The sequence below is a fragment of the Heterodontus francisci genome, chromosome 8 (genome assembly GCF_036365525.1).
Source record: "Heterodontus francisci isolate sHetFra1 chromosome 8, sHetFra1.hap1, whole genome shotgun sequence".
NCBI classification, from domain to species: Eukaryota; Metazoa; Chordata; class Chondrichthyes; order Heterodontiformes; family Heterodontidae; genus Heterodontus; species Heterodontus francisci.
This window is the reverse complement of record NC_090378.1, coordinates 3,786,614-3,813,801: the sequence shown is the minus strand read 5'-3', so window position 1 is coordinate 3,813,801 and position 27,188 is coordinate 3,786,614. Positions and strand designations below refer to the sequence as shown.

The 27,188-nt window shown below is 43.7% G+C and overlaps 1 protein-coding gene across 3 annotated transcripts in view; it reads right to left on the bottom strand.

Annotated features, from left to right (window-relative positions):
- LOC137372616 (netrin-G1-like) overlaps positions 1-27,188 on the bottom strand; it is a 726,973-nt gene that overhangs the window by 338,406 nt on the left and 361,379 nt on the right. For all 3 annotated transcript variants that reach the window (XM_068036556.1, XM_068036557.1, XM_068036558.1), the window contains one exon: positions 24,870-25,389. In XM_068036556.1, coding sequence (XP_067892657.1) covers positions 24,870-25,112 — 243 coding nt within the window. In that variant the 5' untranslated portion in view covers positions 25,113-25,389. The remainder of the gene's footprint in view (positions 1-24,869; positions 25,390-27,188) is intronic.

Here is a 27,188-nt window from a genome sequence, read left to right as displayed (position 1 = left end):
ACACATTCCCCAATGCAGATACTGGACAGGGTCAGAAACACAATTGGACATATTCCCCAATGGAGATACTGACAGGGTCAGGAACACAATTGGACATAAACCCCAATGGAGATATTGGACGGGGCCAGAAACACAATTGGACATATTCCCCAATGGAGATACTAGACAAGGTCAGAAACACAATTGGTTATATTCCCCAATGGAGATATTGGACGGTGCCAGAAACACAATTGGACATATTCCCCAATGGATATACTGGGCAGGGTCAGAAACACAATTGGACATATTCCCCAGTGGTGATATTGGAGAGGGTCAGAAACACAATTGGACATAACCCCCAATGGAGATACTGGACAGGGTCAGAAACACATTTGGATATCTTCCCCAATGGAGATAGTGGACAGGGTCAGAAACACAATTGGACATATTCCCCAATGGAGATATTGAACAGGGTCAGAAACACACTTGGACATATTCCCCAATGGAGATATTGGAAAGGGTCAGAAACACAATTGGACATATTCCCCACTGGAGAGATTGAACAGGGTCAGAAACACACTTGGACATATTCCCCAATGGAGATATTGGACAGGGTCAGAAACACATTTGGACATAAACCCCAATGGAGATATTGGACAGGGTCAGAAACACAATTGGACATATTCCCCAATGGAGATACTGGACAGGGTCAGAAACACAATTGGACATAAACCCCAATGGAGAAATTGGACAGGGTCAGCAGCACAATTGGACATATTCCCCAATGGAGATACTGGACAGGGTAAGAAACACAATTGGACATATTCCCCAATGGAGATACTGGACAGGGTCAGAAACACAAATGGATATATGCCCCAATGGAGATACTGGACAGTGTCAGAAACACAATTGGATATATTCCCCAATGTTGATTTTGGACAGGGTCAGAAACACAATTGGACATATTCCCCAATGGAGATATTGGACGCGGACAGAAACACAATTGGACATATTCCGAAATGGAAATATTGAACAGGGTGAGAAACACAATTGGCCATAAACCCCAATGGAGATATTGGACAGGGTCAGAAACACAATTGGACATTAACCCCAACGGAGATATTGGACAGGGTCAGAAACACAATTGGACATATTCCCAAATGGAGATATTGAACAGGGTCAGAAACACAATTGGACATAAACCGCAATGGAGATATTGGACAGGGTCAGAAACACAATTGGATATATTCCCCAATGGAGATATTGAACAGGGTCAGATACACAATTGGACATATTCCCCAATGGAGATATTTAACAGGGTCAGAAACGCAATTGGACATATTCCCCAATGGAGATATTGAACAGGGTCAGAAACACAATTGGATATATTCACCAATGGAGATATTGAGCAGGGTCAGAAACACAATTGGACATATTCCCCAATGGAGATACTGGACAGGGTCAGAAACACAATTGGATATATTCCCCAATGAAGATATTGAACAGGGTCAGAAACACAATTGGACATAAACCCCAATGGAGATACTGGACTGGGTCAGAAACACAATTGGACATATTCCCCAATGGAGATACTGGACAGGGTCAGAAACACAATTGGACATATTCCCCAATGGTGATATTGGGCAGGGTCAGAAACACAATTGGACACATTCCCCAATGGAGATACTGGGCAGGGTCAGAAACACAATTGGACATATTCCCCAATGGAGAGATTGGACAGGGTCAGAAACACAATTGGACAGACACCCCAATGGAGATACTGGACAGGGTCAGAAACACAAATGGACGTATTCCCCAATGGTGATACTGGACGGGGTCAGAAACACAATTGGACATATTCCCCAATGGAGATATTAAACAGGGTCAGAAATTCAATTGGAGAAAAACCCCAATGGAGATATTGGACACGGTCAGAAACACAATTGGACATATTCCCCAATGGAGATACTGGACAGGGTCAGAAACACAATTGGATATATTCCCCAATGGAGATATTGAACAGGGTCAGAAACACAATTGGATAAATTCCCCAATGTAGATATTGGACAGGGTCAGAAACACAATTGGATAAATTCCCCAATGTAGATATTGGACAGGGTCAGAAACACAATTGGACATATTCCCCAATGGAGATACTGGACAGGGTCAGAAACCCAATTGGATATATTCCCCAATGGAGATACTGGACAGGGTCAGAAACACAATTGGACATAAACCCCAATGGAGATATTGGACAGGGTCAGAAACAGAAATGGACATAAACCCCAGTGGAGATATTGGACAGGGTCAGAAACACAATTGGACATATTCCCCAATGGAGATATTGGACAGGGTCAGAAACACAATTGGACATAAACCCCAATGGAGATATTGGACAGGGTCAGAAACACAATTGGACATATTCGCCAATGGAGATATTGGACAGGGTCAGAAACACAATTGGACATAAATCCCAATGGAGATATTGGACAGGGTCAGAAACACAATTGGACATAAACCCCTTTGGAGATATTGGACAGGGTCAGAAATCCAATTGGATATATTCCCCACTGGAGATACAGGACAGGGTCAGAAACATAAATGGATATATTCCCCAATGGAGATATTGGACAGGGTCAGAAACACAATTGGACATATTCCCCAATGGAGAGACTGGACAGGGTCAGAAACACAATTGGATATGTTCCCCAAAGGACATATTGAACAGGGTCAGAAACACAATTGGATACATTCCCCAATGGAGATGTTGGACAGGGCCAGGAACACAATTGGATATATTCCTCAATGGAGATATTGGACGGAGCCGGAAACACAATTGGACATATTCCCCAATGGAGATATTGGACAGGGTCAGAAACAGAATAGGACATAAACACCAATGTAGATACTGGAAAGGGTCAGAAACACAGTTGGACATATTCCCCAATGGAGATACTGGACAGGGTCAGAATCACAATTGGACATATTCCCCAATGGCCATATTGGACAGGGTCAGAAACACAATTGGACGTAAACCCCAATGGAGATACCGGACTGGGTCAGAAACACAATTGGACATATTCCGCAGTGGAGATACTGGACAGGGTCACAAACACAATTGGACATATTCCCCAATGGAGATATTGAACAGGGTCAGAAACACAATTGGACATAAACCCAAATGGAGATACTGGACTGGGTCAGAAACACAATTGGACATATGCCCCAATGGAGATAATGGACAGGGTCAGAAACACAATTGGACATATTCCGCAATTGTGATATTGGACAGGGTCAGAAACACAATTGGACACATTCCCCAATGCAGATACTGGACAGGGTCAGAAACACAATTGGACATATTCCCCAATGGGGATATTGGACGGGGCCAGAAACACAATTGGACATATTCTCCAATGGAGATACTGGACAAGGTCAGAAACACAATTGGTTATATTCCCCAATGGAGATATTGGACGGGGCCAGAAACACAATTGGACATATTCCCCAATGGATATACTGGGCCGGGTCAGAAACACAATTGGACATATTCCCCAGTGGTGATATTGGACAGGGTCAGAAACACAATTGGACATAACCCCCAATGGAGATATTGGACAGGGTCAGAAACACAATTGGACATATTCCCCACTGGAGAGATTGAACAGGGTCAGGAACACACTTGGACATATTCCCCAATGGAGATATTGGACAGGGTCAGAAACACATTTGGACATAAACCCCAATGGAGATATTGGACAGGGTCAGAAACACAATTGGACATATTCCCCAATGGAGATACTGGACAGGGTCAGAAACACAATTGGACATAAACCCCAATGGAGAAATTGGACAGGGTCAGAAGCACAATTGGACATATTCCCCAATGGAGATACTGGACAGGGTCAGAAACACAATTGGACATATTCCCCAATGGAGATACTGGACAGGGTCAGAAACACAAATGGATATATGCCCCAATGGAGATACTGGACAGTGTCAGAAACACAATTGGACATATTCCCCACTGGAGATATTGGACGCGGACAGAAACACAATTGGACATATTCCCCAATGGAAATATTGAACAGGGTCAGAAACACAATTGGCCATAAACCCCAATGGAGATATTGGACAGGGTCAGAAACACAATTAGACATAAACACCAACGGAGATATTGGACAGGGTCAGAAACACAATTGGACATATTCCCAAATGGAGATATTGAACAGGGTCAGATAAACAATTGGACATATTCCCCAATGGAGATATTGAACAGGGTCAGAAACACAATTGGACATATTCCCCAATGGAGATACTGGACAGGGTCAGAAACACAATTGGATATATTCCCCAATGAAGCTATTGAACAGGGTCAGAAACACAATTGGAAATATTCCCCAATGGAGATATTGAACAGGGTCAGAAAAACAATTGGACATATTCCCCAATGGAGCTACTGGACAGGGTCAGAAACACAATTGGACATAAACCCCAATGCAGATACTGGACAGGGTCAGAAACACAATTGGACATATTCCCCAATGGAGATATTGGACGGGGCCAGAAACACAATTGGACATATTCCCCAATGGAGATACTGGACAGGGTCAGAAACACAATTGGATATATTCCCCAATGGAGATGTTGAACAGGGTCAGAAACACAATTGGACATATTCCCCAATGGTGATATTGGACAGGGTCAGAAACACAATTGGACATATTCCCCAATGGAGATATTGAACAGGGTCAGAAACACAATTGGACATATTCCCCAATGGAGATACTGGACAGGGTCAGAAACACAATTGGATATTTTCCCCAATGGAGATATTGAACAGGGTCAGAAACACAATTGGTCATAAACCCGAATGGAGATATTGGACAGGGTCAGAAACACAATTGGACATAAACCCCAATGGAGATAATGGACAGGGTCAGAAACACAAATGGACATATTCCCAAATGGAGATATTGAACAGGGTAAGAAACACAATTGGACATAAACCCCAATGGAGAGATTGGACAGGGTCAGAAACACAATTGGACATATTCCCCAATGGAGATACTGGACAGGGTCAGAAACACAATTGGATATTTTCCCCAATGGAGATATTGGACAGGGCCAGGAACACAATTGGATATATTCCTCAGTGGAGATATTAGACGGAGCCGGAAACACAATTGGATACATTCCCCAATGGAGATACTGGACAGGGTCAGAAACACAATTGGACATATTCCCCAATGGTGATATTGGACAGGGTCAGAAACACAATTGGATACATTCCCCAATGGAGATACTGGACAGGGTCAGAAACACAATTGGGCCTATTCCCCAAAGGAGATACTGGACAGGGTCAGGAACACAATTGGACATATTCCCCAATGGAGATACTGGACAGGGTCAGAAACACAATTGGATATATTCCCCAATGGAGATATTGGACGGGGCCAAAAACACAATTGGACATATTCCCCAATGGATATACTGGGCAGGGTCAGAAACACAATTGGACATATTCCCCAGTGGTGATATTGGACAGGGTCAGAAACACAATTGGACATAACCCCCAATGGAGATACTGGACAGGGTCAGAAACACAATTGGATATCTTCCCCAATGGAGATAGTGGACAGGGTCAGAAACACAATTGGACATATTCCCCAATGGAGATACTGGACAGGGTCAGAAACACAATTGGACATATTCCCCACTGGAGATATTGAACAGGGTCAGAAACACGAATGGATATATGCCCCAATGGAGAGACTGGACAGCGTCAGAAACACAATTGGGTGTATTCCCCAATGGTGATTTTGGACAGGGTCAGAAACACAATTGGACATATTCCCCAATGGAGATATTGGACAGGGTCAGAAACACAATTGGACATAACCCCCAATGGAGATACAGGACAGGGTCAGAAACATAAATGGATATATTCCCCAATGGAGATATTGGACAGGGTCAGAAACACAATTGGACATATTCCCCAATGGAGAGACTGGAAAGGGTCAGAAACACAATTGGATATGTTCCCCAAAGGAGATATTGAACAGGGTCAGAAACACAATTGGATACATTCCCCAATGGAGATGTTGGACAGGGCCTGGAACACAATTGGATATATTCCTCAATGGAGATATTGGACGGAGCCGGAAACACAATTGGACATATTCCCCAATGGAGATATTGGACAGGGTCAGAAACAGAATAGGACATAAACACCAATGTAGATACTGGAAAGGGTCAGAAACACAGTTGGACATATTCCCCAATGGAGATAATGGACAGGGTCAGAAACACAAATGGACATATTGCCAAATGGAGATATTGAACAGGGTCAGAAACACAATTGGACATAAACCCCAATGGAGAGATTGGACAGGGTCAGAAACAAAATTGGACATATTCCCCAATGGAGATACTGGACAGGGTCAGAAACACAATTGGATATTTTCCCCAATGGAGATATTGGACAGGGCCAGGAACACAATTGGATATATTCCTCAATGGAGATATTAGACGAAGCCGGAAACACAATTGGATACATTCCCCAATGGAGATACTGGACAGGGTCAGAAACACAATTGGACATATTCCCCAATGGTGATATTGGACAGGGTCAGAAACACAATTGGATACATTCCCCAATGGAGATACTGGACAGGGTCAGAAACACAATTGGGCATATTCCCCAAAGGAGATACTGGACAGGGTCAGGAACACAATTGGACATATTCCCCAATGGAGATACTGGACAGGGTCAGAAACACAATTGGATATATTCCCCAATGGAGATATTGGACGGGGCCAGAAACACAATTGGACATCTTCCCCAATGGATATACTGGGCAGGGTCAGAAACACAATTGGACATATTCCCCAGTGGTGATATTGGACAGGGTCAGAAACACAATTGGACATAACCCCCAATGGAGATACTGGACAGGGTCAGAAACACAATTGGATATCTTCCCCAATGGAGATCGTGGACAGGGTCAGAAACACAATTGGACATATTCCCCAATGGAGATACTGGCCAGGGTCAGAAACACAATTGGACATATTCCCCACTGGAGATATTGAACAGGGTCAGAAACACGAATGGATATATGCCCCAATGGAGAGACTGGACAGCGTCAGAAACACAATTGTTTATATTCCCCAATGGTGATTTTGGACAGGGTCTGAAACACAATTGGACATATTCCCCAATGGAGATATTGGACGCGGCCAGAAACACAATTGGACATATTCCCCAATGGAAATATTGAACAGGGTCAGAAACACAATTGGACATAAAACCCAATGGAGATACTGGACAGGGTCAGAAACACAATTGGACATAAACCCCAATGGAGATATTGGACAGGGTCAGAAACACAAATGGACATATTCCCAAATGGAGATATTGAACAGCGTCAGAAACACAATTGGACATAAACCGCAATGGAGATATTGGACAGGGACAGAAACACAATTGGACATAAACCCCAATGGAGATATTGGACAGGGTCAGAAACACAAATGAACATATTCCCAAATGGAGATATTGAACAGGGTCAGAAACACAATTGGACATATTCCCCAATGGAGATGTTGAACAGGGTCAGAATGACAATTGGATATATTCCTCAATGGAGATATTGGACGGAGCCGGAAACACAATTGGACATATTCCCCAATGGAGATATTGGACAGGGTCAGAAACAGAATAGGACATAAACACCAATGTAGATACTGGAAAGGGTCAGAAACACAGTTGGACATATTCCCCAATGGAGATACTGGACAGGGTCAGAATCACAATTGGACATATTCCCCAATGGTCATATTGGACAGGGTCAGAAACACAATTGGACGTATTCCCCAATGGTGATACTGGACGGGGTCAGAAACACAATTGGACATATTCCCCAATGGAGATACTGGACAGGGTCAGAAACACAATTGGACGTAAACCCCAATGGAGATACCGGACTGGGTCAGGAACACAATTGGACATATTCCGCAGTGGAGATAGTGAACAGGGTCACAAACACAATTGGACATATTCCCCAATGGAGATATTGAACAGGGTCAGAAACACAATTGGACATAAACCCCAATGGAGATACTGGACTGGGTCAGAAACACAATTGGACATATGCCCCAATGGAGATAATGGACAGGGTCAGAAACACAATTGGACATATTCCCCAATTGTGATATTGGACAGGGTCAGAAACACAATTGGACAATTTCCCCAATGCAGATACTGGACAGGGTCAGAAACACAATTGGACATATTCCCCAATGGAGATATTGGACGGGGCCAGAAACACAATTGGACATATTCTCCAATGGAGATACTGGACAAGGTCAGAAACACAATTGGTTATATTCCCCAATGGAGATATTGGACGGGGCCAGAAACACAATTGGACATATTCCCCAATGGATATACTGGGTAGGGTCAGAAACACAATTGGACATATTCCCCAGTGGTGATATTGGACAGGGTCAGAAACACAATTGGACATAACCCCCAATGGAGATATTGGAAAGGGTCAGAAACACAATTGGACATATTCCCCACTGGAGAGATTGTACAGGGTCAGAAACACACTTGGACATATTCCCCAATGGAGATATTGGACAGGGTCAGAAACACATTTGGACATAAACCCCAATGGAGATATTGGACAGGGTCAGAAACACAACTGGACATATTCCCCAATGGAGATACTGGACAGGGTCAGAAACACAATTGGACATAAACCCCAATGGAGAAATTGGACAGGGTCAGAAGCACAATTGGACATATTCCCCAATGGAGATACTGGACAGGGTCAGAAACACAATTGGACATATTCCCCAATGGAGATACTGGACAGGGTCAGAAACACAAATGGATATATGCCCCAATGGAGATACTGGACAGTGTCAGAAACACAATTGGACATATTCCCCAATGGAGATATTGGACGCGGACAGAAACACAATTGGACATATTCCCCAATGGAAATATTGAACAGGGTCAGAAACACAATTGGCCATAAACCCCAATGGAGATATTGGACAGGGTCAGAAACACAATTGGACATTAACCCCAACGGAGATATTGGACAGGGTCAGAAACACAATTGGACATATTCCCAAATGGAGATATTGAACAGGGTCAGAAACACAATTGGACATAAACCGCAATGGAGATATTGGACAGGGTCAGAAACACAATTGGATATATTCCCCAATGGAGATATTGAACAGGGTCAGAAACGCAATTGGACATAAACCCGAATGGAGATATTGGACAGGGTCAGAAACACAATTGGACATAAAACCCAATGGAGATAATGGACAGGGTCAGAAACACAAATGGACATATTGCCAAATGGAGATATTGAACAGGGTCAGAAACACAATTGGACATAAACCCCAATGGAGAGATTGGACAGGGTCAGAAACAAAATTGGACATATTCCCCAATGGAGATACTGGACAGGGTCAGAAACACAATTGGATATTTTCCCCAATGGAGATATTGGACAGGGCCAGGAACACAATTGGATATATTCCTCAATGGAGATATTAGACGGAGCCGGAAACACAATTGGATACATTCCCCAATGGAGATACTGGACAGGGTCAGAAACACAATTGGACATATTCCCCAATGGTGATATTGGACAGGGTCAGAAACACAATTGGATACATTCCCCAATGGAGATACTGGACAGGGTCAGAAACACAATTGGGCATATTCCCCAAAGGAGATACTGGACAGGGTCAGGAACACAATTGGACATATTCCCCAATGGAGATACTGGACAGGGTCAGAAACACAATTGGATATATTCCCCAATGGAGATATTGGACGGGGCCAGAAACACAATTGGACATCTTCCCCAATGGATATACTGGGCAGGGTCAGAAACACAATTGGACATATTCCCCAGTGGTGATATTGGACAGGGTCAGAAACACAATTGGACATAACCCCCAATGGAGATACTGGACAGGGTCAGAAACACAATTGGATATCTTCCCCAATGGAGATAGTGGACAGGGTCAGAAACACAATTGGACAGTTTCCCCAATGGAGATACTGGACAGGGTCAGAAACACAATTGGACATATTCCCCACTGGAGATATTGAACAGGGTCAGAAACACGAATGGATATATGCCCCAATGGAGAGACTGGACAGCGTCAGAAACACAATTGTGTATATTCCCCAATGGTGATTTTGGACAGGGTCAGAAACACAATTGGACATATTCCCCAATGGAGATATTGGACGCGGCCAGAAACACAATTGGACATATTCCCCAATGGAAATATTGAACAGGGTCAGAAACACAATTGGACATAAACCCCAATGGAGATACTGGACAGGGTCAGAAACACAATTGGACATAAACCCCAATGGAGATATTGGACAGGGTCAGAAACACAAATGGACATATTCCCAAATGGAGATATTGAACAGCGTCAGAAACACAATTGGACATAAACCGCAATGGAGATATTGGACAGGGACAGAAACACAATTGGACATAAACCCCAATGGAGATATTGGACAGGGTCAGAAACACAAATGAACATATTCCCAAATGGAGATATTGAACAGGGTCAGAAACACAATTGGACATATTCCCCAATGGAGATATTGAACAGGGTGAGGAAAACAATTGGACATATTCCCCAATGGAGATATTAAACAGGGTCAGAAACACAATTGGACATAAACCCCAATGGAGATACTGGAAAGGGTCAGAAACACAATTGGATATATTCCCCAATGGGGATACTGAGCAGGGTCAGAAAAACAATTGGACATATTCCCGAATGGAGATACTGGACAGGGTCAGAAACACAATTGGATATATTGCCCAATGAAGATATTGAACAGGGTCAGAAACACAATTGGACATATTCCCCAATGGAGATATTGAACAGGGTCAGAAACACTATTGGACATATTCCCCAATGGAGATATTGGACAGGGTCAGAAACACAATTGGACATAAACCCCAATGGAGATACTGGACAGGGTCAGAAACACAATTGGACATATTCCCCACTGGAGATATTGAACAGGGTCAGAAACACACTTGGACATATTCCCCAATGGAGATATTGGACAGGGACAGAAACACATTTGGACATATTCCCCAATGGAGATATTGAACAGGGTCAGAAACACAAATGGACATAGTCCCAAATGGAGATATTGAACAGGGTCAGAAACACAATTGGACATAAACCCCAATGGAGATATTGGACAGGGTCAGAAACACAAATGGACATATTCCCAAATGGAGATATAGGACAGGGTCAGAAACACAATTGGACATAACCCCCAATGGGGATACTGGACAGGGTCAGAAACACAATTGGATATCTTCCCCAATGGAGATAGTGGACAGGGTCATAAACACAATTGGACATATTCCCCAATGGAGATACTGGACAGGGTCAGAAACACAATTGGACATATTCCCCACTGGAGATATTGAACAGGGTCAGAAACACACTTGGACATATTCCCCAATGGAGATATTGGACAGGGACAGAAACACATTTGGACATAAACCCCAATGGAGATATTGGACAGGGTCAGAAACACAAATGAACATATTCCCAAATGGAGATATTGAACAGGGTCAGAAACACAATTGGACATATTCCCCAATGGAGATGTTGAACAGGGTCAGAATGACAATTGGATATATTCCCCAATGGAGATACTGGACAGCGTCAGAAACACAATTGGACATAAACCCCAATGGAGATATTGAACAGGGTCAGAAACACAATTGGTCATAAACCCGAATGGAGATATTGGACAGGGTCAGAAACACAATTGGACATAAACCCCAATGGAGATATTGGACAGGGTCAGAAACACAAATGGACATATTCCCAAATGGAGATATTGAACAGGGTCAGAAACACAATTGGACATAAACCCCAATGGAGATATTGGACAGGGTCGGAAACACAAATGGACATATTCCCAAATGGAGATATTGAACAGGGTCTGAAACACAATTGGACATATTCCGCAATGGTGATATTTGACAGGGTCAGAAACACAATTGGACATATTCCCCAATGGAGATACTGGACAGGTTCAGAAACACAATTGGATATTTTCCCCAATGGAGATATTGGACAGGGCCAGGAACACAATTGGATATATTCCTCAATGGAGATATTAGACGGAGCCGGAAACACAATTGGACATATTCCCCAATGGAGATACTGGACAGGGTCAGAAACACAATTGGACATATTCCCCAATGGTGATATTGGACAGGGTCAGAAACACAATTGGATACATTCCCCAATGGAGACACTGGACAGGGTCAGAAACACAGTTGGACATATTCCCCAAAGGAGATACTGGACAGGGTCAGGAACACAATTGGACATATTCCCCAATGGAGATACTGGACAGGGTCAGAAACACAATTGGATATATTCCCCAATGGAGATATTGGACGGGGCCAGAAACACAATTGGACATATTCCCCAATGGATATACTGGGCAGGGTCAGAAACACAATTGGACATATTCCCCAGTGGTGATATTGGACAGGGCCAGGAACACAATTGGACATAACCCCCAATGGAGATACTGGACAGGGTCAGAAACACAATTGGACATATTCCCCAATGGAGATACTGGACGGGGTCAGAAACACAATTGGACATACTCCCCACTGGAGATATTGAACAGGGTCAGAAACACAAATGGATATATGCCCCAATGGAGATACTGGACAGCGTCAGAAACACAATTGGACAGAAACCCCAACGGAGATATTGGACAGGGTCAGAAACACAATTGGGTATATTCCCCAATGGTGATTTTGGACAGGGTCAGAAACACAATTGGACATATTCCCCAATGGAGATATTGGACGCGGCCAGAAACACAATTGGACATATTCCCCAATGGAAATATTGAACAGTGTCAGAAACACAATTGGACAAACACCCCAATGGAGATATTGGACAGGGTCAGAAACACAATTGGACAGAAACCCCAACGGAGATATTGGACAGGGTCAGAAACACAAATGGACATATTCCCAAATGGAGATATTGAACAGGGTCAGAAACACAATTGGACATAAACCGCAATGGAGATATTGGACAGGGTCAGAAACACAATTGGATATATTCCCCAATGGAGATATTGAACAGGGTCAGAAACACAATTGGACATAGCCCCCAATGGGGATACTGGACAGGGTCAGAAACACAATTGGATATCTTCCCCAATGGAGATAGTGGACAGGGTCAGAAACACAATTGGACATATTCCCCAATGGAGATACTGGACAGGGTCAGAAACACAATTGGACATATTCCCCACTGGAGATATTGAACAGGGTCAGAAACACACTTGGACATATTCCCCAATGGAGATATTGGACAGGGACAGAAACACATTTGGACATAAACCCCAATGGAGATATTGGACAGGGTCAGAAACACAATTGGACATATTCCCCAATGGAGAGACTGGACTGGGTCAGAAACACAATTGGACATAAACTCCAATGGAGAAATTGGACAGGGTCAGAAGCACAATTTGACATATTCCCCAATGGAGATACTGGACAGGGTCAGAAACACAATTGGACATATTCCCCAATGGAGATACTGGACAGGGTCAGAAACACAAATGGATATATGCCCCAATGGAGATACTGGACAGCGTCAGAAACACAATTGGACATATTCCCCAATGGAGATATTGGACGCGGCCAGAAACACAATTGGACATATTCCCCAATGGAAATATTGAACAGGGTCAGAAACATAATTGGACATAAACCCCAATGGAGATATTGGACAGGGTCAGAAACACAATTGGACCTAAACCCCAACGGAGATATTGGACAGGGTCAGAAACACAAATGGACATATTCCCAAATGGAGATATTGAACAGGGTCAGAAACACAATTGGACATAAACCGCAATGGAGATATTGGACAGGGTCAGAAACACAATTGGATATATTCCCCAATGGAGATATTGAACAGGGTCAGAAACACAATTGGACATATTCCCCAATGGAGATATTGAACAGGGTGAGGAAAACAATTGGACATATTCCCCAATGGAGATATTAAACAGGGTCAGAAACACAATTGGACATAAACCCCAATGGAGATACTGGAAAGGGTCAGAAACACAATTGGATATATTCCCCAATGGGGATACTGAGCAGGGTCAGAAAAACTATTGGACATATTCCTGAATGGAGATACTGGACAGGGTCAGAAACACAATTGGATATATTGCCCAATGAAGATATTGAACAGGGTCAGAAACACAATTGGACATATTCCCCAATGGAGATATTGAACAGGGTCAGAAACACTATTGGACATATTCCCCAATGGAGATATTGGACAGGGTCAGAAACACAATTGGACATAAACCCCAATGGAGATACTGGACAGGGTCAGAAACACAATTGGACATATTCCCCAATGGAGATACTGGACAGGGTCAGAAACACAATTGGACATATTCCCCACTGGAGATATTGAACAGGGTCAGAAACACACTTGGACATATTCCCCAATGGAGATATTGGACAGGGACAGAAACACATTTGGACATATTCCCCAATGGAGATATTGAACAGGGTCAGAAACACAAATGGACATAGTCCCAAATGGAGATATTGAACAGGGTCAGAAACACAATTGGACATAAACCCCAATGGAGATATTGGACAGGGTCAGAAACATAAATGGACATATTCCCAAATGGAGATATAGGACAGGGTCAGAAACACAATTGGACATAACCCCCAATGGGGATACTGGACAGGGTCAGAAACACAATTGGATATCTTCCCCAATGGAGATAGTGGACAGGGTCATAAACACAATTGGACATATTCCCCAATGGAGATACTGGACAGGGTCAGAAACACAATTGGACATATTCCCCACTGGAGATATTGAACAGGGTCAGAAACACACTTGGACATATTCCCCAATGGAGATATTGGACAGGGACAGAAACACATTTGGACATAAACCCCAATGGAGATATTGGACAGGGTCAGAAACACAATTGGACATATTCCCCAATGGAGAGACTGGACTGGGTCAGAAACACAATTGGACATAAACTCCAATGGAGAAATTGGACGGGGTCAGAAGCACAATTTGACATATTCCCCAATGGAGATACTGGACAGGGTCAGAAACACAATTGGACAAATTCCCCAATGGAGATACTGGACAGGGTCAGAAACACAAATGGATATATGCCCCAATGGAGATACTGGACATCGTCAGAAACACAATTGGACATATTCCCCAATGGAGATATTGGACGCGGCCAGAAACACAATTGGACATATTCCCCAATGGAAATATTAAACAGGGTCAGAAACACAATTGGACATAAACCCCAATGGAGATATTGGACAGGGTCAGAAACACAATTGGACCTAAACCCCAACGGAGATATTGGACAGGGTCAGAAACACAAATGGACATATTCCCAAATGGAGATATTGAACAGGGTCAGAAACACAATTGGATATATTCCCCAATGGAGATATTGAACAGGGTCAGAAACACAATTGGACATATTCCCCAATGGAGATATTGAACAGGGTGAGGAAAACAATTGGACATATTCCCCAATGGAGATATTAAACAGGGTCAGAAACACAATTGGACATAAACCCCAATGGAGATACTGGAAAGGGTCAGAAACACAATTGGATATATTCCCCAATGGAGATACTGAGCAGGGTCAGAAACACAATTGGACATATTCCCGAATGGAGATACTGGACAGGGTCAGAAACACAATTGGATATATTGCCCAATGAAGATATTGAACAGGGTCAGAAACACAATTGGACATATTCCCCAATGGAGATATTGAACAGGGTCAGAAACACGATTGGACATATTCCCCAATGGAGATATTGGACAGGGTCAGAAACACAATTGGACATAAACCCCAATGGAGATACTGGACAGGGTCAGAAACACAATTGGATATATTCCCCAATGGAGATGTTGAACAGGGTCAGAAACACAATTGGACATATTCCGCAATGGTGATATTGGACAGGGTCAGAAACACAATTGGACATAAACCCCAATGGAGATATTGGACAGGGTCAGAAACACAAATGGAAATATTCCCAAATGGAGATATTGAACAGGGTCAGAAACACAATTGGACATAAACCCCAATGGAGATATTGGACAGGGTCAGAAACACAAATGGACATATTCCCAAATGGAGATATTGAACAGGGTCAGAAACACAATTGGACATATTCCCCAATGGAGATATTGAACAGGGTGAGGAAAACAATTGGACATATTCCCCAATGGAGATATTAAACAGGGTCAGAAACACAATTGGACATAAACCCCAATGGAGATACTGGAAAGGGTCAGAAACACAATTGGATATATTCCCCAATGGAGATACTGAGCAGGGTCAGAAACACAATTGGACATATTCCCGAATGGAGATACTGGACAGGGTCAGAAACACAATTGGATATATTGCCCAATGAAGATATTGAACAGGGTCAGAAAAACTATTGGACATATTCCCGAATGGAGATACTGGACAGGGTCAGAAACACAATTGGATATATTGCCCAATGAAGATATTGAACAGGGTCAGAAACACAATTGGACATATTCCCCAATGGAGATATTGAACAGGGTCAGAAACACTATTGGACATATTCCCCAATGGAGATACTGGACAGGGTCAGAAACACAATTGGACATATTCCCCAATGGAGATACTGGACAGGGTCAGAAACACAATTGGACATATTCCCCAATGGAGATACTGGACAGGGTCAGAAACACAATTGGACATAAACCCCAATGGAGATACTGGACAGGGTCAGAAACACAATTGGACATATTCCCCAATGGAGATACTGGACAGGGTCAGAAACACAATTGGACATATTCCCCACTGGAGATATTGAACAGGGTCAGAAACACACTTGGACATATTCCCCAATGGAGATATTGGACAGGGACAGAAACACATTTGGACATATTCCCCAATGGAGATATTGAACAGGGTCAGAAACACAAATGGACATAGTCCCAAATGGAGATATTGAACAGGGTCAGAAACACAATTGGACATAAACCCCAATGGAGATATTGGACAGGGTCAGAAACACAAATGGACATATTCCCAAATGGAGATATAGGACAGGGTCAGAAACACAATTGGACATAACCCCCAATGGGGATACTGGACAGGGTCAGAAACACAATTGGATATCTTCCCCAATGGAGATAGTGGACAGGGTCATAAACACAATTGGACATATTCCCCAATGGAGATACTGGACAGGGTCAGAAACACAATTGGACATATTCCCCACTGGAGATATTGAACAGGGTCAGAAACACACTTGGACATATTCCCCAATGGAGATATTGGACAGGGACAGAAACACATTTGGACATAAACCCCAATGGAGATATTGGACAGGGTCAGAAACACAATTGGACATATTCCCCAATGGAGAGACTGGACTGGGTCAGAAACACAATTGGACATAAACTCCAATGGAGAAATTGGACGGGGTCAGAAGCACAATTTGACATATTCCCCAATGGAGATACTGGACAGGGTCAGAAACACAATTGGACAAATTCCCCAATGGAGATACTGGACAGGGTCAGAAACACAAATGGATATATGCCCCAATGGAGATACTGGACAGCGTCAGAAACACAATTGGACATATTCCCCAATGGAGATATTGGACGCCGCCAGAAACACAATTGGACATATTCCCCAATGGAGATACTGGACAGCGTCAGAAACACAATTGGACATATTCCCCAATGGAAATATTAAACAGGGTCAGAAACACAATTGGACATAAACCCCAACGGAGATATTGGACAGGGTCAGAAACACAAATGGACATATTCCCAAATGGAGATATTGAACAGGGTCAGAAACACAATTGGACATAAACCGCAATGGAGATATTGGACAGGGTCAGAAACACAATTGGATATATTCCCCAATGGAGATATTGAACAGGGTCAGAAACACAATTGGACATATTCCCCAATGGAGATATTGAACAGGGTGAGGAAAACAATTGGACATATTCCCCAATGGAGATATTAAACAGGGTCAGAAACACAATTGGACATAAACCCCAATGGAGATACTGGAAAGGGTCAGAAACACAATTGGATATATTCCCCAATGGAGATACTGAGCAGGGTCAGAAACACAATTGGACATATTCCCGAATGGAGATACTGGACAGGGTCAGAAACACAATTGGATATATTGCCCAATGAAGATATTGAACAGGGTCAGAAACACAATTGGACATATTCCCCAATGGAGATATTGAACAGGGTCAGAAACACGATTGGACATATTCCCCAATGGAGATATTGGACAGGGTCAGAAACACAATTGGACATAAACCCCAATGGAGATACTGGACAGGGTCAGAAACACAATTGGATATATTCCCCAATGGAGATGTTGAACAGGGTCAGAAACACAATTGGACATATTCCGCAATGGTGATATTGGACAGGGTCAGAAACACAATTGGACATAAACCCCAATGGAGATATTGGACAGGGTCAGAAACACAAATGGAAATATTCCCAAATGGAGATATTGAACAGGGTCAGAAACACAATTGGACATAAACCCCAATGGAGATATTGGACAGGGTCAGAAACACAAATGGACATATTCCCAAATGGAGATATTGAACAGGGTCTGAAACACAATTGGACATATTCCCCAATGGAGATATTGGACAGGGTCAGAAACACAAATGGAAATATTCCCAAATGGAGATATTGGACAGGGTCAGAAACACAATTGGATATATTCTCCAATGGAGATGTTGAACAGGGTCAGAAACACAATTGGATATTTTCCGCACTGGTGATATTGGACAGGGTCAGAAACACAATTGGATATTTTCCCCAATGGAGATACTGGACAGCGTCATAAACACAATTGGATATATTCCCCAATGGAGATATTGGACAGGGCCAGGAACACAATTGGACATATTCCCCAATGGAGATATTGAACAGGGTCAGAAACACAATTGGATATATTCCCCAATGGAGATATTGAACAGGGTCAGAAACACAATTGGACATAAATCCCAAAGGAGATACTGGACAGGGTCAGAAACACAATTGGACATATTCCCCAATGGAGATATTGGACGGGGTCAGAAACACAATTGGACATATTCCCCAATGGAGATATTGGACGCGGCCAGAAACACAATTGGACATATTCCCCAATGGAAATATTGAACAGGGTCAGAAACACAATTGGACATAAACCCCAATGGAGATATTGGACAGGGTCAGAAACACAATTGGACCTAAACCCAACGGAGATATTGGACAGGGTCAGAAACACAAATGGACATATTCCCAAATGGAGATATTGAACAGGGTCAGAAACACAATTGGACATAAACCGCAATGGAGATATTGGACAGGGTCAGAAACACAATTGGATATATTCCTCAATGGAGATATTGAACAGGGTCAGAAACACAATTGGACATATTCCCCAATGGAGATATTGAACAGGGTGAGGAAATCAATTGGACATATTCCCCAATGGAGATATTAACCAGGGTCAGAAACACAATTGGACATAAACCCCAATGGAGATACTGGAAAGGGTCAGAAACACAATTGGATATATTCCCCAATGGAGATACTGAGCAGGGTCAGAAACACAATTGGACATATTCCCGAATGGAGATACTGGACAGGGTCAGAAACACAATTGGATATATTGCCCAATGAAGATATTGAACAGGGTCAGAAACACAATTGGACATAAACCCCAAAGGAGATTCTGGACAGGGTCAGAAACACAATTGGACATATTCCCCAATGGAGATATTGGACGGGGCCAGAAACACAATTGGACATCAACCCCAATGGAGATATTGAACAGGGTCAGAAACACAATTGGACATATTCCCCAATGGTGATATTGGACAGGGTCAGAAACACAATTGGACATATTCCCCAATGGAGATATTGAACAGGGTCAGAAACACAATTGGACATATTCCCCAATGGAGATATTGAACAGGGTCAGAAACACAATTGGATATATTCCCCAATGGAGATACTGGACAGGGTCAGAAACACAATTGGACATATTCCCGAATGGAGATATTGAACAGGGTCAGAAACACAATTGGATATCTTCCCCAATGAAGATATTGAACAGGGTCAGAAACACAATTGGACATATTCCCCAATGGAGATACTGGACAGGGTCAGAAACACAATTGGACATATTCCCCAATGGAGATACTGGACAGGGTCAGAAACACAATTGGACATATTCCCCAATGGAGATATTGAACAGGGTCAGAAACACAATTGGACATATTCCCCAATGGAGATACTGGACAGGGTCAGAAACACAATTGGACATATTCGCCAATGGAGATACTGGACAGGGTCAGAAACACAATTGGACATATTCCCCAATGGAGATATTGAACAGGGTCAGAAACACAATTGGACATATTCCCCAATGGAGATACTGGACAGGGTCAGAAACACAATTGGACATATTCGCCAATGGAGATATTGAACAGGGTCAGAAACACAATTGGACATATTCCCCAATGGAGATATTGAACTGGGTCAGAAACACAATTGGACATATTCCCCAATGGAGATACTGGACAGGGTCAGAAACACAATTGGACATATTCCCCAATGGAGATACTGGACAGGGTCAGAAACACAATTGGACATAAACCCCAATGGAGATATTGAACAGGGTCAGAAACACAATTGGACATATTCCCCAATGGAGATATTGAACAGGGTCAGAAACACAATTGGATATATTCCGCAATGGTGATACTGGTCAGGGTCAGAAACACAATTGGACATATTCTCCAATGGAGATATTGAACAGGGTCAGAAACACAATTGGATATATTCCCCAATGGAGATAATGAACAGGGTCAGAAACACATTGGACATATTCCCCAATGGAGATACTGGACAGGGTCAGAAACACAATTGGACATATTCCCCAATGGAGATACTGGACAGGGTCAGAAACACAATTGGACATATTCCCCACTGGAGATATTGAACAGGGTCAGAAACACAATTGGATATATTCCCCAATGGAGATATTGAACATGGTCAGAAACACAATTGGACATATTCCCCAATGGAGATACTGGACAGGGTCAGAAACACAATTGGACATATTCCCCAATTGAGATATTGAACAGGGTCAGAAACACAATTGGATATATTCCCCAATGGAGATATTGAACAGGGTCAGAAACACAATTGGACATATTCCCCAATGGAGATACTGGACAGGGTCAGAAACACAATTGGATATATTCCCCAATGGAGATATTGAACGGGGTCAGAAACACAATTGGATATATTCCCCAATGGAGATGTTGAACAGGGTCAGAAACACAATTGGACATATTCCCCAATGGAGATACTGGACAGGGTCAGAAACACAATTGGATATATTCCCCAATGGAGATATTGAACTGGGTCAGAAACACAATTGGACATATTCCCCAATTGAGATATTGAACAGGGTCAGAAACACAATTGGACATATTCCCTAATGGAGATACTGGACAGGGTCAGAAACACAATTGGACATATTCCCCAATGGAGATATTGAACAGGGTCAGAAACACAATTGGACATATTCCCCACTGGAGATATTGAACAGGGTCAGAAACACAATTGGACATATTCCCCAATGGAGATACTGGACAGGGTCAGAAACACAATTGGACATATTTCCCAATGGAGATATTGAACAGGGTCAGAAACACAATTGGATATATTCCCCAATGGAGATATTGAACAGGGTCAGAAACACAATTGGACATATTCCCCAATGGAGATACTGGACAGGGTCAGAAACACAATTGGACATATTCCCCAATGGAGATATTGAACAGGGTCAGAAACACAATTGGACATATTCCGCAATGGTGATACTGGACAGGGTTCAGGTACATAGTCAGTGGCTCCAGGGGATGTTTATAAACAGTCAACTTTCCTCTTCACATCTACTGCAGTGTCTAATTTTACAAATAACGCCAGTTTTGTGTTTTCTATGTCCTGACCTACCTGCTCAGGCCAGCAGTGTTGCACCTCCCCACAGATTCATTCAATGCAACTTATCAGAGTGTTATTTCGATGCCACATCTTCTCTGTCAGCAGGACTGCATACTTCCAGCTCCATAACACTACCCAATGTCCCTGCCTCACCTCATCTACTTCTGAAACCCGAATCCATGCCTTACAACCTCCAGACTCTACTATTCTAACACACGACAACTGGCCTCCCATCCTCGAATCCTCCATTTGATCCAAAATCCTGATGCCCATATCCTAACGCACCGAATTCCATTCACTCTTAGCCCCTGTGTCCACTGGCTCCCAGTTCAATAATGCCTCGATTTTAAAATTTTCATCCTTGTTATCAAATCCCTCCAGGGCCTTACCCCTCCCTTTGTTTGTAACCTCCTCCAGCCCCTCAACACTCAGATCTCTGCTCTCCTCCGATTCTAGCCTCTTGAGCATCCCCAATTTTAATCGCTCCACCATTGGAGGCTGTGCCTTCAGCTGTTTGGGCCCAAAACTCTGGAATTCCCTCCTTAAACCTCTCCAGCTCTCTCCTCCTTTAAGATTCTTCTTAAAACCTACCTTTCTGAGTGAGCTTTTCCTCACTTTTTTTATTCTTTCATAGGATGTGAGCATCACTGGCCAGGCCAGCATTTATTGCCCATCCCTAATTGCCCTTGAGAAGGTGGTGGTGAGCTGCCTTCTTGAACCGCTGCAGTCCATGTGGGGTAGGTACACCCACAGTGCTGTTAGGAAGGGAGTTCCAGGATTTTGACGCAGCGACAGTGAAGGAACGGTGATATAGTTCCAAGTCAAGATGGTGTGTGACTTGGAGGGGAACTTGCAGGTGGTGGTGTTCCAAACCATTTGCTGCCCTTGTCCTTCTAGTTGGTAGTGATCGTGGGTTTAGAAGGTGCTGTCTAAGGAGCCTTGGTGCGTTGCTGCAGTGTGTCTTGTAGATGGTACACACTGCTGCCACTGTGCGTCGGTGGTGGAGGGAGTGAATGTTTGTGGATGGGGTGCCAATCAAGCGGGCTGCTTTGTCCTGGATGATGTCGAGCTTCTCGAGTGTTGTTGGAGCTGCACCCATCCAGGCAAGTGGAGAATATTCCATCACACTCCTGACTTGTGCCTTGTAGATGGTGGACAGGCTTTGGGGAGTCAGGAGGTGAGTTACTCGTCACAGGATTCCTAGCCTCTGACCTGCTCTTGTAGCCACGTATTTATATGACTACTCCAGTTCAGTTTCTGGTCAATAGTAATGCCTGGATGTTTGATGGTGGGGGATTCAGCGAAGGTAATGCCATTAAATGCCAGGGGGAGATGGTTAGATTCTCTCTTGTTTGAGATGGTCATTGCCTTGCACTTGTGTGGCGCGAATGTTACTTGCCACTTATCAGCCCAAGCCTGATAATTGTCCAGGTCTTTCTGTATATGGACACGGACTGCTTCAGTATCATCATTGAACATCCCCACTTCTGACCTTATGATTGAAGGAAGGTCATTGATGAAGCAGCTGAAAATGGTTGGTCGAGGACACAACCCTGAGGAACTCCTGTAGTGATGTCCTGGAGCTGAGATGATTGACCTCCAACAACCGCAGCCATCTTCCTTTGTGCTCGGTATGACTCCAACCAGGGAATCCCCCTGATTCCCATTGACTCCAGTTTTGCTCGGGCTCCTTGATGCCATACTCGGTCAAATGCTGCCTTGATGTCAAGGGCAGTAACTCTCACCTCACCTTTCTTAACATTCGCTTCCATTCAAGCAGACGGCTCATCACCATCTTCTTAAGGGGCAACTAGTGATGGGCAATAAATGTCAGCCTTTTCAGTATTGCCCACAATTCGAGAATGAATTAAAAAACTCCACCAAGTTAATAACCCAGAAAGGAGAATAACCAGACTCCAAACTCTCCTCTGTTTTGGACTCTGATATTTGCTGTTTGCCCAAGCAAGTTGTATAAAGACCACACAGAATCGTACAGCAGAGAAGGAGGCCATTCAGCTCCTAATGCCTGTGCTGGTATCCAATTAGTCCCACTCCCCTGCTCTTTCCCCATAGCCCTGCTATTTTTCCTTTTCAAGTATTTATCCAATTCCCTTTTGAAAGTTATTATTGAATCTGCTTCCACCGCCCTTTCAGGCAGCGCATTCCAGATCACAACAACTCACTGTGTGAAAGAAATTCTCCTCATCTCCCCCTCTGGTTCTTTTACCAATTACCTTCAATCTGTGTCCTCTGGTTACTGACCCTCCTGTCACTGGAAACAGTTTCTCCTGATTTACTTTATCAAAACCCTTCATGATTTTGAACACCTCTATTAAATCTCCTCTTAACCTTCTCTGCTCTAAGGAGAACAATCCCAGCTTCTCTACATAACTGAAGTCCCTCATCCCTGGGACCATTCCAGTAAATCTCCTCCGCACCCTCTCCAAGGCTTTAACATCCTTCCTAAAGTATGGTGCCCAGAACTGGACACAATCCTCCAGCGGGGGCTGAACCAGTGATTTATAAAGGTTTAGCAATAACTTCCTTGTTTTTGTACTCTGTGCCTCTGCTAATAAAACCAATGTGGGAGTTTGGAAGGAATTCACTTTGATGAAGGCTGTTCATTGAGCATCAATTCACAGTGCGACACATACAACAGAGGCTGGTTCAGAAAGGCTTCTACTCACCAGCGAGCAATACATCTCGGGGGTCTCTCCACACGTACTGTTGGGGGGATCCAACCTGATCTTCAGGAATCTGGTGAGCAGGGCAGCCTCAGGCTGACAGGCCATGTAATCCCAACTCACCCCCTGGTCCCAGTGAACCTGAGTCTTACACAAGTCGTAGTGACCCCAGGACGGGAAGTGGGGGGCAGCGAGACACAGGGTCGCCCAAAGGGCCAGAAGGGACAACAAACTGGGCAGAAGCATCACTCCGACTGGATCTCCGTTTAGAGAGGGAAGATCTTGCCCCACTTGGGGGTGATTCAGGGGGTCTCCACTCCGACTGGAGCCAGCTCAGAGAGGGAGGTTCTCAATGAACGCAGATGTTCCGGGGGTTCGGATTCCAGATGTTTTCCCGGCTGTTTTCTGCATCAAACGAATGTTCTGATTGGCTGATTAGTCAGTAGTGGGAGCCAATGGGATGACTGTGTCCTGACCAAAGTTTGTTTCCCATCAATCATCTCTTCCGACTGGCATCAGTTCCCTGGAAGGAGAGAAATAAAATCTATGACTTTCGGAATAGGTGCTGCTCCTGACCTTCGGCCCCACCCTCAGTCTCTTCCCCCATTAACTGCAGCATTACACAGAAATAATTGTGAATCACAGCAGCTCAGAGACGGTGAATAAATAGCACAGGTTAAAATCCCAAATGAGACAAAAACGACTGTCCTTCCTCCATCATCTCACCACAAACACAGCAGCAGCACACACAGCTAAAGCAAAGTTATTCTCATTTTATATAAATTTGTCTCCCCTTTAAACACAAATTCAGGGTTTGGTGACCACGCCCGCTGTCTATTTGACAACACATGATGTTACTCTGTGTTGTCACTGATATAAAGACGAATATCAGGATATTTATAACCTATTTTCTGTGATAAATACTACGGGATTTTATAAACTGCTACAATGAGAGAAGAAATAGTCTCCAAATGTCTCACATTCTCCCACGTAATGCTGTTCCCCGTCAGAACAAGCGTCACAATCCACACTCACATCCTGGAGCTCAAACTCACTCTCAAACCCCAAACACACACTCACCGTCTCCAATAAACCCTAAACACACACTCACCGCCTCCAATAAACCCCAAACACACACTCACCGTCTCCAATAAACCCTAAACACACACTCACCGCCTCCAATAAACCCCAAACACACACTCGCTGACTCCAATAAATCCCAAACACACTCACCGCCTCCAATAAACCCCAAACACACACTCGCTGTCTCCAATAAATCCCAAACACACTCACCGCCTCCAATAAACCCCAAACACACACTCGCTGTCTCCAATAAATCCCAAACACACTCACCGTCTCCAATAAACTGCAAACACACACTCACCATTTTCAATAAACCCCAAACACACACTCGCCGTCTCCAATAAACCCCAAACACACACTCACCGTCTCCAATAAACCCCAAACACACACTCGCCGTCTCCAATAAACCCCAAACACACACTCACCATTTTCAATAAACCCCAAAACACACTCACCGCCTCCAATAAACCCCAAACACACATTCGCCATCTCCAATAAACCCCCAAAACACACTCACCGCCTCCAATAAACCCCAAACACACACTCGCCGTCTCCAATAAACCCCAAACGCACACTCACCTTCTCCAATAAATCCCAAACACACACTCACCGTCTCCAATAAACCCCAAACGCACACTCGCCTTCTCCAATAAACCCCAAACACACACTCACCGTCTCCAATAAACCCCAAACACACACTCGCCTTCTCCAATAAATCCCAAACACACACTCACCGTCTCCAATAAACCCCAAAAACACACTCGCTGTCTCCAATAAATCCCAAACACACACTCACCGTCTCCAATAAACCCCAAACACACACTCACCGTCTCCAATAAACTGCAAACACACACTCACCGTCTCCAATAAACCCCAAACACACACTCACCGCCTCCAATAAACCCCAAACACACACTCGCCGTCTCCAATAAACCCCAAACACACACTCACCGTCTCCAATAAACCCCAAACACATACTCACCGCCTCCAATAAACCCCAAACACACACTCACCGTCTCCAATAAACCCCCAAAACACACTCACCGCCTCCAATAAACCCCAAACACACACTCACCGCCTCCAATAAACCCCAAAACACACACTCACCGTCTCCAATAAACCCCAAACACACACTCGCCGCCTCCAATAAACCCCAAAACACACACTCACCGTCTCCAAGAAACCCCAAACACACACTCACCGTCTCCAATAAACCCCAAACACACACTCACCATTTTC